Genomic DNA, 15,043 nt, shown 5'->3' on the forward strand with positions numbered 1-15,043 from the left:
ACACCATAATAAGGATCCGCCGTTTTATGCTTTCCAGTTTGCCGAGAGGTTTCAGGTGTATTTCCATTTGTCCATCAACCACCAGCCAGTGCTGGAGGTACCAGGGCAGGACACGACTGACATTGGAGTTGTGCAGGACTGGAGGGTAGTAGGCACCTCAGTGAAATGGAACCTGGGGAGGAGGCTGGCTTTTCACCCTGTGCCCCCTCTTCCCCTGGTGTTCATCTTACCCCTGTGAGGGGCTGGAGGCTGCACAGGGAGAGCAGGAGTGAGTCTGATATACATGGGAGGGAGCTTGCACTGGGGCTCAATTGAGCAGGGCGGAGGATATGGGGTGTGTGGTTTTCTATGATGGTGAGTTCAGTAATTGTATGTTCAGTACTGATACATTTCTAAAGATGCTCTTGGCCTAGCCTCTACTTGTGCTTCTGGGTCTGTGGTCTAGTGTCAGTCCCTCTGATGCCTAATTGGGTTTTTTGCAAGATTGGCAGCAGTCGACTTGTGCAAAGTCTAAGAGTTGAGGTACTGAGGTCTTGCCCCCATGGTGTTTCTTGGAATCTAGATTTTCTGCTTTCTGTGTGGAAGTGATGCTTGGGAAACCCAGTTGTCATCATGAGCTTTGGCTCGGTGGAGACACCTCTGCTCCTCAGACCTGCAGAGACCACCTGAAGGGAAAAACTAAGAAGCAGTGCTTCTTAAGAAATTGGTCTTTATCTCATATCACATCTTTTGTGCTGTTCCTAAGTTCAGTTTGCTTGTAAGGGGATTTACAGCCCGCTGTGGGGCCCACTCTTGCTTGGCAGTGGAGTTGCGTTTTGTACCTTCACAGCGCCACATCCAGAAGGCAAGAATGTTGTGTCACTTCCTAGGGCCAACACCTCCCTGTTCAGGGGAATTTGATGGGCTGTTAAGATCTGACTAACAAGAGTGCCTGAGACCCAGAGGTGCCGGCATGGTTGGAACCATTGGTCTTGTGAGGCGGACCTGTCTCAGCTCACCATCCCAGATCTGACATGTCCCCACAGCCTCCAAGCCACAGGGAGTAGAGGAACAGGGAAAGCAGAGTCCAACGAGACTGCGACTCCAGGTCTCAACCCAGAGGTCCTGAGGTTATCTGTAGAGAGGATTGACATTCAAGAGGTCATGCAACATTAAAAGTGTTTTTTCCAAGGCCTTTTCCTTTATTAGCTCCAGAAGCTGCTTTCTGGTTGGGGGAGGAAGGACAGGGATGCATTCTGCACAGTTTTTGTGACTGAGGCTAGATCAGGTTCAGCATGACATAAGCAACTCGCCCTGGAAAATTAAAGCTATTTCTGCAATAGGCTTGGGCACCTGGGCTGGAGGAGCTGGGGGATCTGTCCCTGGAGGTGAGCAGGAGGGCACTGGCCGGCAGGAGCTCAGCACAGCAGGCTCTGGTAATTGCTAGCACTACCTGCGAGTTTGGACTTCGTGATAGAGGCTCCTCTTTGCCCTGAGCTCTGCCTGGATGCCCACAGCAGATGGTGGGGCCCACTGGTCCAAGGAGCGTATTGCAACTCCATAAACCACAGGTTTGTGTGTGGTGTTCGGTTTCTGTGCCTGAACTCAGGAAGGTTTGGCCTTGTGCATGCACAATTATGGCTCCATGGCGTCTCCAGGGACCCCTGCGTGAGCCTGAATGCAAAGAATGTCTGGCATGTGGGCCATGGAGGCTGGGAGGGCGTGTGTCTGTCCTCCAGACTGTGAATCCCGGACCCCGGAGCCAGAGAAACTGGTGGGGACTGGGGGCGGCCCCAAACCTAGTTCCAAGCCGTGGCGCCCACAGAAGCTGCCAACTTCTGCTCCAATGAGCGCGGACACCCACACTAGCGAAAGAAGGCGGTTGTACCTGGGGCGGCACAGGCTGTCCGGAAGGTCGGGGAGCCGGCCCACTGGAGTCGGAGATAGAACGAGCCAGCCACCCCAGCCCCTGCGAGGGATCCGACCTCTCCATGGAACCCCTTATTCCGCGGGCCACGCGATGGCGCCAAAACGCCTGGCTGGCCCCCACTCGCCCACTGGCCTCGGGGTCACGTGGTACGGACAGCGCGGCCCGATGACGCACAGCCGCTATGGGGTCACGTAGCGCGGTCTGATGATGCAAGCGCCAGCCCCTCGGCGCCGCTCCTGCCCCACCCCGCCGCGCCGAGTCCTTTTGTCCAAGATGGCGGCGCCGGGGGCGCTGCCTCCCCGGCCGCCGCCGCTGCCGCTGTGAGAAGCCTGTGGGCCGCCCGCCCGCCCGCCGCGCCGGCGCCATGAAGCGGCAGAGTGAGCGAGACTCGAGCCCCAGCGGGCGCGGCTCGTCATCGTCGGGCAAGCGGCCGCGGGAGCGCGAGCGGGAGGCGGAGGCGGGCGGGCGGCGAGCGGCGCACAAGGCCTCAGGCGGCGCCAAGCACCCGGTTCCAGCACGGGTTCGCGATAAGCCCCGCGGCAGTGGAGGAGGCGCAGGTGGGCATCGCGACAACCGCGGCGCCGGGGACGCGAATCACCGTGCGAGCAGTGGTCGCTCCTCGGGCTCCGGTGTCGGCAGCGGGGGACGAGGCGGCAAGGCCTCGGGGGACCCAGGCGCCTCAGGCGCATCGCCCCGCGCGTCCCCGCTGCCGCCGCCTCCGCCGCCACCTGGGGCCGAGCCCTCAGGCCTTGGCTCTTCGGCGGCCGCGCCCGAGTACAAGACGTTGCTCATCAGCAGCCTGAGCCCCGCGCTGCCCGCTGAGCACTTGGAGGACCGGCTTTTCCATCAGTTCAAGCGTTTCGGCGAGATCAGCCTACGCCTGTCACACACGCCGGAGCTGGGCCGCGTGGCCTACGTGAACTTCCGGCACCCGCAGGACGCGCGGGAGGCCCGCCAGCACGCCCTGGCCCGCCAGCTGCTGCTGTACGATCGTCCGCTCAAGGTAGAGCCCGTGTATCTGCGCGGCGGTGGTGGTGGCGGAGGGAGCAGCCGGCGAAGTAGCAGCAGCAGCGCCGCCGCCTCCACGCCGCCCCCTGGGCCACCCGCACCCACTGACCCGCTCAGCTACCTGCCTCTGCACGGGGGCTACCAATACAAGCAGCGCTCACTGTCCCCGGTAGCCGCCCCGCCACTTCGGGAACCCCGTGCCCGCCACGCCGCTGCAGCTTTCGCCCTGGATGCTGCTGCCGCTGCCGCTGTGGGACTCTCCCGGGAGCGGGCCCTGGACTACTACGGCCTGTATGATGACCGTGGGCGGCCTTATGGCTACCCGGCTGTGTGCGAGGAGGACCTGATGCCCGAGGATGACCAGCGGGCCACACGCAATCTCTTCATTGGGAACCTGGACCACAGTGTGTCAGAGGTGGAGCTGCGCCGGGCTTTTGAGAAATATGGTATCATCGAGGAGGTGGTCATCAAGAGGCCTGCCCGTGGCCAGGGTGGTGCCTATGCCTTCCTCAAGTTCCAGAACCTGGATATGGCCCACAGGGCCAAGGTGGCCATGTCCGGTCGGGTGATTGGCCGCAACCCCATTAAAATAGGCTATGGCAAGGCCAACCCCACCACTCGCCTGTGGGTGGGTGGCCTGGGACCCAACACTTCACTGGCAGCCCTGGCCCGGGAGTTTGACCGCTTTGGGAGCATTCGGACCATCGATCACGTCAAAGGAGACAGCTTTGCCTATATCCAGTATGAGAGCTTGGATGCAGCTCAGGCTGCCTGTGCTAAAATGAGGGGCTTTCCCTTGGGTGGTCCAGACCGCAGGCTCCGGGTGGATTTTGCCAAAGCAGAGGAGACTCGGTATCCTCAGCAGTACCAGCCCTCGCCCCTCCCTGTGCATTATGAGCTTCTCCCAGATGGATACACCCGGCACCGAAACCTGGATGCTGACCTGAGGGTGCGGGATAGGACTCCCCCACACCTCCTATACTCAGACAGAGACAGGACCTTTTTGGAAGGGGACTGGACCAGCCCCAGTAAAAGCTCTGACCGCCGGAACAGCCTAGAGGGCTACAGCCGCTCAGTGCGCAGCCGGAGTGGGGAGCGCTGGGGGGGAGATGGGGACCGTGGAGTGCCCAAACCCTCCTGGGAAGAGAGGCGGAAGCGGAGGAGCCTTTCTAGCGACCACAGCCGGACAGCCCACTCCCCCTACGAGGAACGTAACAGGACCAAGGGTGGTGGGCAGCAGCTGGAGCGAAGCTCTGACCGCACCCCTGAGCGCAGCCGCAAGGAAAACCACTCCAGCGAAGGAACCAAGGATTCAAGCAGCAACTCCCTCAGTAATAGCAGACATGGGGCTGACGAGCGGAGCCACCACCACCACCATGAGGCTCCAGACCCTTCCCATGGGAAGAAGATGCGAGATGGCGAGCGCAATCATCGGACCGCTGAGGCTGAACCCAAGCTGCTCGAAGAGCCAAAACATGAGACCAAAAAGCTAAAGAATCTTTCAGAGTATGCCCAGACACTACAGCTGGGTTGGAACGGGCTTCTTGTGTTGAAAAACAGCTGCTTCCCGACATCTATGCACATCCTAGAAGGGGACCAGGGGGTTATCAGCGGTCTCCTCAAAGACCACACCTCGGGGAGTAAGCTGACCCAGCTGAAGATTGCCCAGCGCCTTCGACTGGACCAGCCCAAGCTTGATGAGGTCACGCGGCGCATCAAGCAGGGGAGCCCCAATGGCTACGCAGTGCTCCTAGCCACCCAGGCGACCCCCAGTGGGCCTGGCACTGAGGGGATGCCCGTGGTGGAGCCAGGCCTACAGAGGCGGCTTCTCAGGAACCTGGTCTCCTACTTGAAACAGAAGCAGGCCGCAGGGGTGATCAGCCTGCCAGTGGGTGGGTCCAAGGGCAGAGACAGCACGGGCATGCTCTACGCCTTCCCGCCCTGCGACTTCTCGCAGCAGTACCTCCAGGCAGCACTGAGGACCCTGGGCAAGCTCGAAGAAGAGCACATGGTGATAGTTATCGTAAGAGATACTGCGTAGGTCACACCTGTCTTTTCTTACTCCGTGTTTCTTTGTGTCACAAAAGCAGTTATTTTGAAATCGGATGCTTTCCCTATCCTACAGCCTAGGTTTGAATTCTGTGCTGGGTTATTTTGGTTCATTTGGTCGGGGACCAGAAGTCCTGTCCACAGCTGAAACTAAGTTGTTAGCTTTAGGGTTTTTCTTTTTTTAACAGCCATGAGAAGGAGCTCCTGTTACCTTGGTTTCTAGTGTACAAGATACTGTCTACTGTATTCTGTATTTTTTTATTTTTTGACTAACTGTATAGAAAGTTGTCAGTAAAGCCTTTGTCAGAGGATGGATTTTTAATCCTGTCCAGAGTCCTGGTTTAATCAAGTTTTTTCTCAAAGAATGGAAGCCCTCTTTCCCACTGCGTGCAAACAAATGCCCTACAGCACCTTTCCAGCACCACCATGTCAAAAAGTCCTGCTGCATCAGCGGCTCTTAGCCCCTTGGCTCTTCAGGCTGAGCAGGACTGTTCTCCCACTTGCTTTTATCTTGGCTGTGGGCAGGGGGGCTTCAGTTTGGGCTGTGGACCCTGCCACTCCAGCCATGCAGAGGAAGGGGTGAGGCTGAGGTTTGTAACCATCAGCACCTGATAGTTTGGGAGTCTTTTGTTTTTTGTTTCTTTTCTTTCCTGCCCTAAACAGTGTGGGTGTCCATCATTTTGAACTGTAGCTATCAGACAAAGTGCTCAATCTTAAGACCTGTTGGAAAGCAGGTAGTCATTAGCGGTTGTGTTGTCTTGCAGTCACGGGGGAGGAGCAGTGCAATATTGATGCCAGGGGGTCTTGGAGTCACCAGTCTACCCAGGACTCCCTCTTTGGGCATCCTCCCTTCTAGCCTTATTCAGCCCAGGGATGTCCAGCGTCGGAAACAAAGCTGCCTCAGACTCCCAGGGACACTGGTGGCCAAGTGCTGGAATGGAGGGTGGGGCAGCCTTCCTTGGTTAATTCTTGAACCCCTTTGCCCTTGTGTGGGTGAATTTTGGCTCTTTGATCGTTCAGGGCTGATGTGTCAGTTGGGTGGGCCTTGGCCCGCAGCTGTAACTAGAGTTCTGTGGGGGCCCTTGAATCCCCAGAAACAAACTACTTTTGCCATGCCTCAGGGGAATGAAGTGGGCTAGGAAGATGCCCTGGATAACTGAGATGACAGCAGTTTCCCAGGTGCAAAGTAAGCATGTGTTCCAAGGCCTTTTGCCATGACACCAAGGCCAGGACCACTGGGAGACAGGGATTTGCCGGTGGGGACATGAGGTCACAGTCGCTGAGGTGTTGGGCACTGCTGGTTTGAAGCTGTTCAGGTGCACTGGGGAAGAACATGGAGGTATCCTCTAACTGGGAGGGAAAGATGACTTGATGGAGTCTTAAGTTGCGTCCTTCATTTGTCTCTGGAAAGGTAGTGTGGGCCAGCACTGGCAGGAACCTAGAGGTCAGCAGTTTATGCTTGTGGCTGCTAGAATGTTCCAAAAGGATCGCACTCAGGGCTGGGAATGGAAAGCCCAGTAAGGGAAACAGTCCCATTTGTTCAATGCTTTAAGCAGCCCCCAAATGGCTAGGAGATCTGGGTTCTGCCAGTAATGTCACCCTCTCCCTCCAAGTCTGGTGCATCCCCCAGCTGGCACAGGTGATGGTCTGCTGGTATTTTGGGAGCACATGGTGAGCCTGAGTATTGCAGGCTGCCAGGAGAATCATGCCTGACCAGGGGAACAGTGGGAGTGAGTTGTCTTTTAGAGATCTTGAGATTTGCAGTGAACAGAATGGGCCTGGGAAGTACTGCTCTCAGAGCTTCAGCTGATGCTCTTAAGTGAACAAGCATGTTTAGAAAACATTAATACAAGAAGCATGAAATGTGTTAATTTGCTTGTGGCCACAGCTGCCAGGGATGTAAGCAGGTCGGTCATGGCCTGGTGGGGCGCACCTGCACCCCTCTGGGGTCATTGGTGCTGCCAGGGACCTCAGGAGGTGGACTGGGCTACTTTGGAGCAGACGACGTGGGAGATGGTTTGAAGGCACATTGTAGGTGCCCGCAATCTTCAACAAACACCGGGGCCACAGGCTGGTGCTGCCTTAGCATGCTAAGGCTAAAATCTCCAGGCTTCCTGTCTTCCTTCATAGGGTAGATGCTCAGGGTGCAGGATAATACACCTGCCAGCTTTCCCAGACAGAACTGAGTAAACAGCAACAGACACTAGAAAAGCTGGTTGGAGGAGACACTTCCACCTTCACCTTGTCCACCCTCTGGGGTGGGTGCCCTCTGGCCCCACAGAGAACTGCAGAGTTCTGGTGCAGAGGCACACCCCACTGTGGGACCTTCCTCCTTCCTTCTCTTCCCCGGACCCCCTCTTCTCAACCACTTCTTTTAGCTCTTTAGACATAGCAGGTTCTGTGACCTCTCAGAAAAGCCTTGGCCAGCACAAGTAAGAGGGTGGGTCAAGTGGTGAAGACCCTGGTTGATTTACAGGCTTGCCCCCAGACTGGATACTGTTAGTACCTCCACCTGGGGTTCAGCTCCCATCTGAGGTGTCAAAAGGCCCAAAGCGCTAGAAGGTAAAATTGCCCTGGTGGTGGTTTGCTACCAATCTACGTTTCCTCCTAAGTGACAAATTTTGAGCCTTGGTAGAATAAGAGGATTGGATGTTTCTTTGGCCTCTTAGGGCACTTTCCTAAGGGTGTATTGTCAAGTCAACCAGAATTCTGCTTTCCTCTTGGAGGTCCTCGTCTCCACCATAGAGCCCGTGGGTGCTCCCAAGAGCTCTGGTGGAGTGCAGGGAGGCAGCGGCTCAGCTGAGTTAATGACTAGAGTGTAGTGCTTTAGTGCTTTTCCTTACTTCTTGACCTTTCTTCTAATGCATTTGGTACTAGCAGTCAAACTATTCCACTGGTTAGGTGTTACCCATTTAAGCTGAGGCATGAAGCAACTTTTACTAGAGCTGAGACCTCTGCTCTCTAGAGGACCAGGAGGTAGGTGTGTGGTATAGGCCAACTTCGGTGTGTAGGACCAAAATTGAATGGTGCTCCTGAGCACAGCAGAGCTTTACCGGCCCTGGGAGTTTTTTAGCTGTCTTGTCTTACTTGTTTACTTCACAATCACCAAACTTGTCCCCCTCTTCTCAGAAAAGGGAGAAAGTTTCTTCTGCTATACTAATAGAAACAGAAGCTTTTACCAGGCAAATTAAAAGAAGAAAGTGACTAGGGTCTGATGTTCATTGTGGGACGAAAGGGGGCGGTGAGGGAAAAGGTCAGAGCTTCTCATACTTTCCTTGGCAGCAGCGCAGTTTAACCCCAGGCAAGTTTTAGAACCTCTGAGGAACCTTTCTGCAAACCCAGTCTGACTAAGCCCTGGCTGCCACAGAACTCAAGTCCACTGTCAGTCACAGTCCTTTTTAGGAAGCAGTCATGATGGTTGCCCTAACTACAGGGTGGCCCAAATGCAGCCCATTCCTTATTTTGCCAGCTCTTTCCTCCAGAACTTCCCCAGACCCCTACCCCTGTCCAGCTCTGCAAATCTGCACTCAGGAGCTGCCTTTTTGACGCAACATGGAGTTAGAGAGGGCTGTCCACAGCGGTCAGTTCCCTGAGCGTCACCCTCCACGCGGGGCTCCACCACCTCCGAGGGAGAGCTGCAGGCCGGGTGAGACGCTGACTGAGCTGCTTTTCCTGGGAGTGCTTTATTGGGGCTGAAACTGTCCTCCCACCCTGGTCTGCCTCTTTCAGCAGGGGTCTTCACTGCCTCCTAGCAGCTGCATGGAAAGGGACCCCCGCCACCTTCTAAAGGAGAACAGGGAAAGGCCATAAACAAAGACAGACTTGTAGTTTATTTTGTAATTTTTTTTTAAATAAATACACTTTACATTAAAGAAAAAGGCCTTTGATTTGTAATTTCCATATTGGGGAGAAAGGAAAGAAAAAAAAAGATCTTTGAAAAACTGAATCACAAAAAAAAAAAAAAAAGAGAGGGCGTGAACTTATATCCTAAGTTCCCTCAGCTTCACAAAACCAATATCCACACCCTTGCTGTCCCCAAACTATGAAGGTGGATGAATTTATGCATCTTACCCAGCAAACAGCAATGCCTGCCTTGCCACCTCTGGCATGAAGGAAAACAAATTAACCTGACCGCATGTGAGGCAACAAAACAGGTTAAAAAATCATATATTATATTTATAATAAAATATTCTTAATCCTTATCAATTTAAGAAACCACGATTTTCCTTTTCATTTAATATGTATGTAAAAATGCCTCCATATTGTTCTTTAGACATCATTTTCTTGCATAGAAAATGAAGAGCAGGGACAAGAGACCTGGTAGATATAAGTTCATACCCTCAGTTATAAATGCCTGGTGTTTTTTTTGTTTTTTAAGTTTTATAAAAAACTATTTCTTGTTCTTTATGTAAAGAACATTTTACAAAGAAAATATATTGTGAAATAGCCCCAGAGACATGTTTTGTTTTGTTTTGTTTTCCCCTTGAAGAAAGGTAGGTCCATCCTAAAAGGGGGAGGAGCAGGACAGGGCCTAACCCCTGTCATCTTTTTGCAGTTGTTAGGTTTCTGGAAGAACCCTCAAATTCAAATGAGACTCTCTGAGCCATAATCCTCTGAATTCAGGGCATGCAGTTCCTTAAAAGACAGACAGCCCTAGGGGAAAGGGAAGGGGCAATGTTCTGAATTCACTTGACTCGGTTTCCCGCCTGCCAAGAATCTCTTCCACGTATGCTGTGCTGACTGACTCCCTCATTCATTCAGGGATAAGATGATGTCATCTTCCAAATCAGAGTTGTCCGAGGTGTCGGCTGAAAGGTAAAAGGGAGAGGCTAGGTTATGTCCCAGGCTTAGAGGACAGTTTCAGGAAGGAAGCACCTGCACACAATGAAGCCTAAACAAGGTTCACTACCAGTTTCCAGAAAAAAGAAAACACAATTAACTCCTTGGAGCTGGCTCTGGAGAATACAGTTGTTGCTGCCAACAGTGGTTGCTCCTGGGACCTCTTGCCCCAGATCTCTTACCTTACAAAGGGTTTGGACACAGAACCCTCTGCTTCCTGGAGACTCTTCTTGCCTGGGAGACGCTGAAGGGTTCAGGAGAGCCTGCCCTGGAAGCTTTCACACATGGCACTTTGAATGGCTAAAAGTGACAGGTCTGAGAGGAGAGTGAGTGAGCTCCCATGGCCCTTGGCCTCTTGAGTCCTTCAAGGACTGGCACAGGCCTGCCTGACCCCACGGGACCACTGAAAAGGCAGACTGACGCTGAAGTGGAAGATGTGGTTTTTCTTAAACTCCTTAGACATTCCCTTCCCCTGTCCTTGAAACCTCATGTAGAAACATAGTCCAACCTAGGATTCACTCCTGTGAATTTCTGAATATAATCCACAGGAAAAAAATTTCCAGAAAGGTACAGGCCAGCTTGCAGCCATACCACAGAAGGATCTGTGTAGAAAGTAGGTGGGAGGCCAGGAGGACGCAGCTGTAGCACAGTATCTGACACACAAGGAGTCCTCTGCTTGATCATCTGCCTTGAGCAGTGAACGGACCACATCAACAACCTCTGAAGGAGTGAAACAAGGTGGTAGCCAAAAAGAGCCCTCAATGAGGGAGATATGCCACGTTTTTGGCTTATCAAAATTGGAGAGAAATGTGGCACATAGGCTCATAAGGACTCCAATATTTACTGAGCGAAAGAGAGGGAAAGCCTTCAGTATCCACTTTGATTACCCAGAGCACAGGAAACTGAAACTGGATTTTTAACAAGGTCCCCAGGGAAGTAGGATGACAGACCCTGAGCTGGAGCCTTGCAAACACCCGCAGGCTCTAGGGCTCCCATGTGGAGACAGGCAGCCACTGGCTCCAAAGAATCCTTCATGAGCCTTTCCCAGGTACCTGAGGAAGAATAATTCATGTGTGCAAACCTTCCTTCATCACTACAATGTACTCCTTTAGGAAGCAAACTGAAGTGGTAAGATAAAACCAAGAAAAGCATGGCAGTTGTACAATAAAGTCCTGAACGTAAGCAAAAGAGATGGCTGGACGAAATGGGCACAAGCAGGGCCTGACTACTGGTGACACATGGAAAAATCCAAGAACTAATGCCTGACACAGCTAAAAGGAAACTGTAAGCCTCATCAGCTTCCTTGCACCAAGAACTCCAGGATGAAGTGCTGGCAGGGAATGGCAGGGCCTCCTCCCCAGAGCAAAGCACAGCGCCAGATGCTGGAGCCACACTTCAGGCTCGCCTGCTGCCTCTGGCCAACCCCCGAAGAACCCCTGATGCTCATGCACTCAATGGGCCAACAATGCCAGACCCCCTGCCTGAGACCTGCCTGGCCATCAGCTCTTAACTGAGTCAGAACAGCTCTAGATCACATCAAAAGACAGTAAATGCAGCCTAATGAGGATCACAGGGCAGTCTTCTTGAAGCAAGTAACTGTCAGGCTTGGGGCTTGAGAAAGCCTTTAAGACTTGGTCTCAGATTCCCCTCTACATGATCAGGTGGTGATCCTCCTTTCTCTACCAACCTTAGCCTTTTCTCATCCTTCAAATGCTGAAGAGACCCAATCCCAGACCCTGACTGGGAACTCCCTTCTGGGAGCCTTCCGCCTGAGGCAAAGACAGTTTAGATTCACATAACCAATCCCTGCAGCTTGGACCCTGCTGCTCTACAACATACAGGGTTCTTTTTAGAACTGACTGGAGCAGAGAAATACACAAACACCTCAGAGTCCAGGTGTTTTTCTTTCTGGGGCTGGGGTTCTGCATGTAGAATCCTTGGGCCCCTGGGAGATCTGGGACCTGCACAGTCACATGGGGCACACCAGTACGGTTTTCTATATTTTCAGTGGTGTTCAACATATACCAAAAGGGCTCCCTGACCCCAAAAAAGGTTAAGAGCTTCTGCTCTAGAGGATTAGAGGCAAAATATTAGCAAATTCAAGGGTGCAGAAAATGTTCTCTGTCTCTGCTACTGAAAGCTGCTAACATCCCTTATAAAATACAAAGAGCAATGGCATTCACAATGCAAATGCTGCCTGTATGTCTCCACTTAAATTCTAGAGTCCATGCCGACATGTCTGTCCTCAAGTTTTCATCTATTATGCATTTTAACATCATAAATATACCCACCTAAGTTAAAGTAACAGCATTCTCATAACTGACAGAATTATAGTTTTCCAGATTAATTGTTGGGCTTGAGAAAAGGAATGTCCTAAGCTAAACAGTTGAAGGCTAAAGAGGAAGTAGTAATATTCAAGCCGTATCTGAATTGGGTGGCTTTATAGTCAAATTAAGAATAGAAAAATTAAAGTGATACTCCTTATGTTCGGGGAGACCACAGGCTAAGCTGCTGGTCGCTGCCTCCCTAACCTGCCTTATTAACTACTAATAATGTAAGGGAGGTATTAACTTGTGCCCCATGACTCACTATTCACATATGACAACAAGGTTGAGTAAAACTTGTTCTTTTATTCCCACTGTTATGTGTCCTCTGCCCCTTAGTCCCTCTTATCTAGCTCTCTGACTATGACCTGGAACAAGACAAGTCCTACTCTACTCTTAATTCACCTCAGCCTCCACGTACGGAAAAGTGGAAGCTGATCCACAACAGATGGACAGATGGAAGGCACGCCCCACCGCCCCCACAGAGCAACCTCAGAAAACAGCTGTGGTGAGAAGCCTGATTAAAGAAGCCAATCTCCCCTAAGCCAGATAGCCTTGAAAATCTTGAGGGCTGGAAGAATGCATAAAGTTTATCTCAAAGAAAATGGATTCAGGTCACTATGAAATGGGAGCATCTCTTACATGTATCTTAAATATGTACCACCACACACCTTACACACACACACCCTTTCTCTCACCACCAAACACCAATCATTATAAAAACCAAGCATCTATGAGGGAGACACTTGGCATTTGCTGGGCCAAGGCCAGCACAACAGAATTTTCTGTAATGATGGAAATGTACTGTGTCTGTGCCATCCAATATGGTAGACACCTTGTCTACTGAGCACTTCAAGTGTGGATATGAAGATGAAGAGCCAAATTTTTTATTTGATTAATTGAAATTTAAATAGCCACATGTGGTATGGCTACTATATACGACCCAACACCCACCACCATGGTTGCTGGGTGCTGTCTGGGTCAGCTACATGAAAAATGGCTCTCAGGCAGGGCAGTGCTACCATAACCCAGGACCACAGCAAGCATGAGTCTGTCAGCAGTGTCACGCCTCCCAGGGCTGCCACTGGCAGGTCCTCTGGAGACATGCAGAGCACAACTGCAGAGCTAAGAGGACTCTCAGGTCTAAATGCTGGTTTATTCAGGTTTCATTAGCATAATCAGGATAACCTGACTTCATAAACCTGTTCTAACGGGAAATTACTAGAAAGATTGGAGGCTTGTTCATGAAGAAGAAGAAAGAGGAGAAGGAGAAGAAGAAAAAACAACAAAAAAAAGAAAAGTGAATAAAACAGAAGTCAAAGAAACATTTGTTATCTGGCCTTTAAGAGCAGTTAGCCAAAAGCGGCCAGGAGAGGACTCCTCCACCAGAGGGACTTTTTTTTTTTGTAACTAGAAAGGAATAGGCACAACACCCAGGAGGGGCTGCTTCTGACCAATTCCAACTCTGCCCTTCAGGGGAGAACTGCACTTTGACTTTCTAAGGTTAATCCTCTAAAACGGGTTGACAAACAATAGCCCCCCACCGCCCACCTCCAGCCAAATCCAGCCCACCACCTGCTTTGGTAAATGCAGTTTTACTGGAACATGGCCTCACCTATTTGTTTACTATTGCCTGTGGCTGCTCTCATGCTACAATGGCTATGACAGAGACCCTAAAGCCCGCAGAGCCTAAAATATTTACGGTCTGGGTCTGGCCCTATATAGAAAAAGTTTCTGTGCTCCTGCTCTAAAGATAGGGGCAGAGAGCCATTTGGTTGCACAGTCTGAGGCAGGGAGCAGAGGATCAGAGACATGGACCTGCTTTTCCTCCAGGGATGGGGAGTAGCAAGTCCTTAGTCATGGGACACAGGGACTCTGGTGTGGCTCTGCCCTCTAGGGCAGCTAGCACAAGAAAAGGGCCTTTTCCTGGACTGCCAAAGCTCAGGACAGTTGTCCACCCTATACTTACTGTCCCCCAGGATCAATTCCACTTCTTCGTCTGCATCAGAGTCTTCATCCTCCCCATCCTCTCCCTCCTCTAGCAGGTTTGCCAGCTCCTCATCAGAGGGAGAGAAGTCATTGTCCCCATCCTCCCCTGCATTCTCATTGTTGTCATCCTCCTCCAACTCCGCCTCCAGCAACTGGTCAGTGTCAAGCTCATCTAGATCATCTGTGTCGTCGTCATCTTCATCATCATCTTCTTCCTCCTGTTCTTCCTCTTCCTGGTAAGACAGCGTGAAGTCCATTAGGGAAAATACAGAGGCCTTACCGACATGGGCCCTGTGGTGAGTCTCCCAAAGGGATAGGGGAGGAAACTGTCAGCAGAGAGGGTTGTAACCTGGTTACCAAAGACTTCAGGGGCCAACTAGACATGTGAGCAACAGCTGTGACAGGCACTTGTGTGAGCCCCAAAACACTCGAAGCACCCTTCAGATAAGGACCACTGGTCACCCAGCCCTTGTCCAAGGAACGAGACAACTCACTTCATACTAGTCTCTGCCATCCATATCTAGGTCCCTAATGAAATAACAAGGAATCCAAGGGTGCTCTTCTTTCTTTCTTGCACCAATCAAAGCAAGAGAAATCAGTCAAATCACACAAGCAAAACCTTCTACCTAGAATCTAAAAGGCAATGCTTTAGCAAAAGCTAAGGAAGAACCCAGCTCCTAAGCCCTTCCAGCCCTTGCCCTTGATCTTATAACCAGGAACATGGGTAACCCCCCAACAGTGCAATCATAAGCTTCTCATAATATCAACACTGCAAAAAAATAAGACTTCTACAAATACAGAATACCCAGAGATACCATCTATCCTTCCATTCTTAAGAAAACTTCCCAAAGGCAGGAAACCATCAGAAAACCATTAAAATATTTTGCTCTAGGTACCCTGGGCTTTGTAAATGGTATATTCTGGC

The 15,043-nt window shown here is 51.6% G+C and overlaps 2 protein-coding genes across 7 annotated transcripts in view; one reads left to right on the forward strand and one right to left on the reverse strand.

Moving 5' to 3' along the window:
- The first annotated feature begins 2,173 nt into the window (after positions 1–2,173).
- RBM15B (RNA binding motif protein 15B) lies at positions 2,174–8,957 on the forward strand. Its single transcript, XM_037797312.1, has one exon. The coding sequence runs from the start codon at positions 2,274–2,276 to the stop codon at positions 4,956–4,958; it is 2,685 nt and encodes an 894-aa protein (XP_037653240.1). The 5' UTR covers positions 2,174–2,273; the 3' UTR covers positions 4,959–8,957.
- The window catches only part of DCAF1 (DDB1 and CUL4 associated factor 1), a 94,187-nt gene continuing 87,919 nt past the window's right edge, over positions 8,776–15,043 (reverse strand). For 5 of the 6 annotated variants that reach the window (XM_037797298.1, XM_037797257.1, XM_037797266.1 and 2 more), the window contains 2 exons: positions 14,099–14,351; positions 8,776–9,774 (listed from right to left, as the gene is read on the reverse strand). In XM_037797298.1, coding sequence (XP_037653226.1) covers positions 9,716–9,774; positions 14,099–14,351 — 312 coding nt within the window. In that variant the 3' untranslated portion in view covers positions 8,776–9,715. The remainder of the gene's footprint in view (positions 9,775–14,098; positions 14,352–15,043) is intronic. The other variant, XM_037797280.1, reaches the window with a different exon arrangement.

This window comes from Choloepus didactylus, chromosome 1 (genome assembly GCF_015220235.1).
Source record: "Choloepus didactylus isolate mChoDid1 chromosome 1, mChoDid1.pri, whole genome shotgun sequence".
Taxonomy (NCBI): domain Eukaryota; kingdom Metazoa; phylum Chordata; class Mammalia; order Pilosa; family Megalonychidae; genus Choloepus; species Choloepus didactylus.

Coding starts and splice junctions, on each gene's coding strand:
- RBM15B (XM_037797312.1), top strand. CDS start 2,274: ATGAAGCGGCAGAGTGAGCGAGACTCGAGCCCCAGCGGGCGCGGCTCG.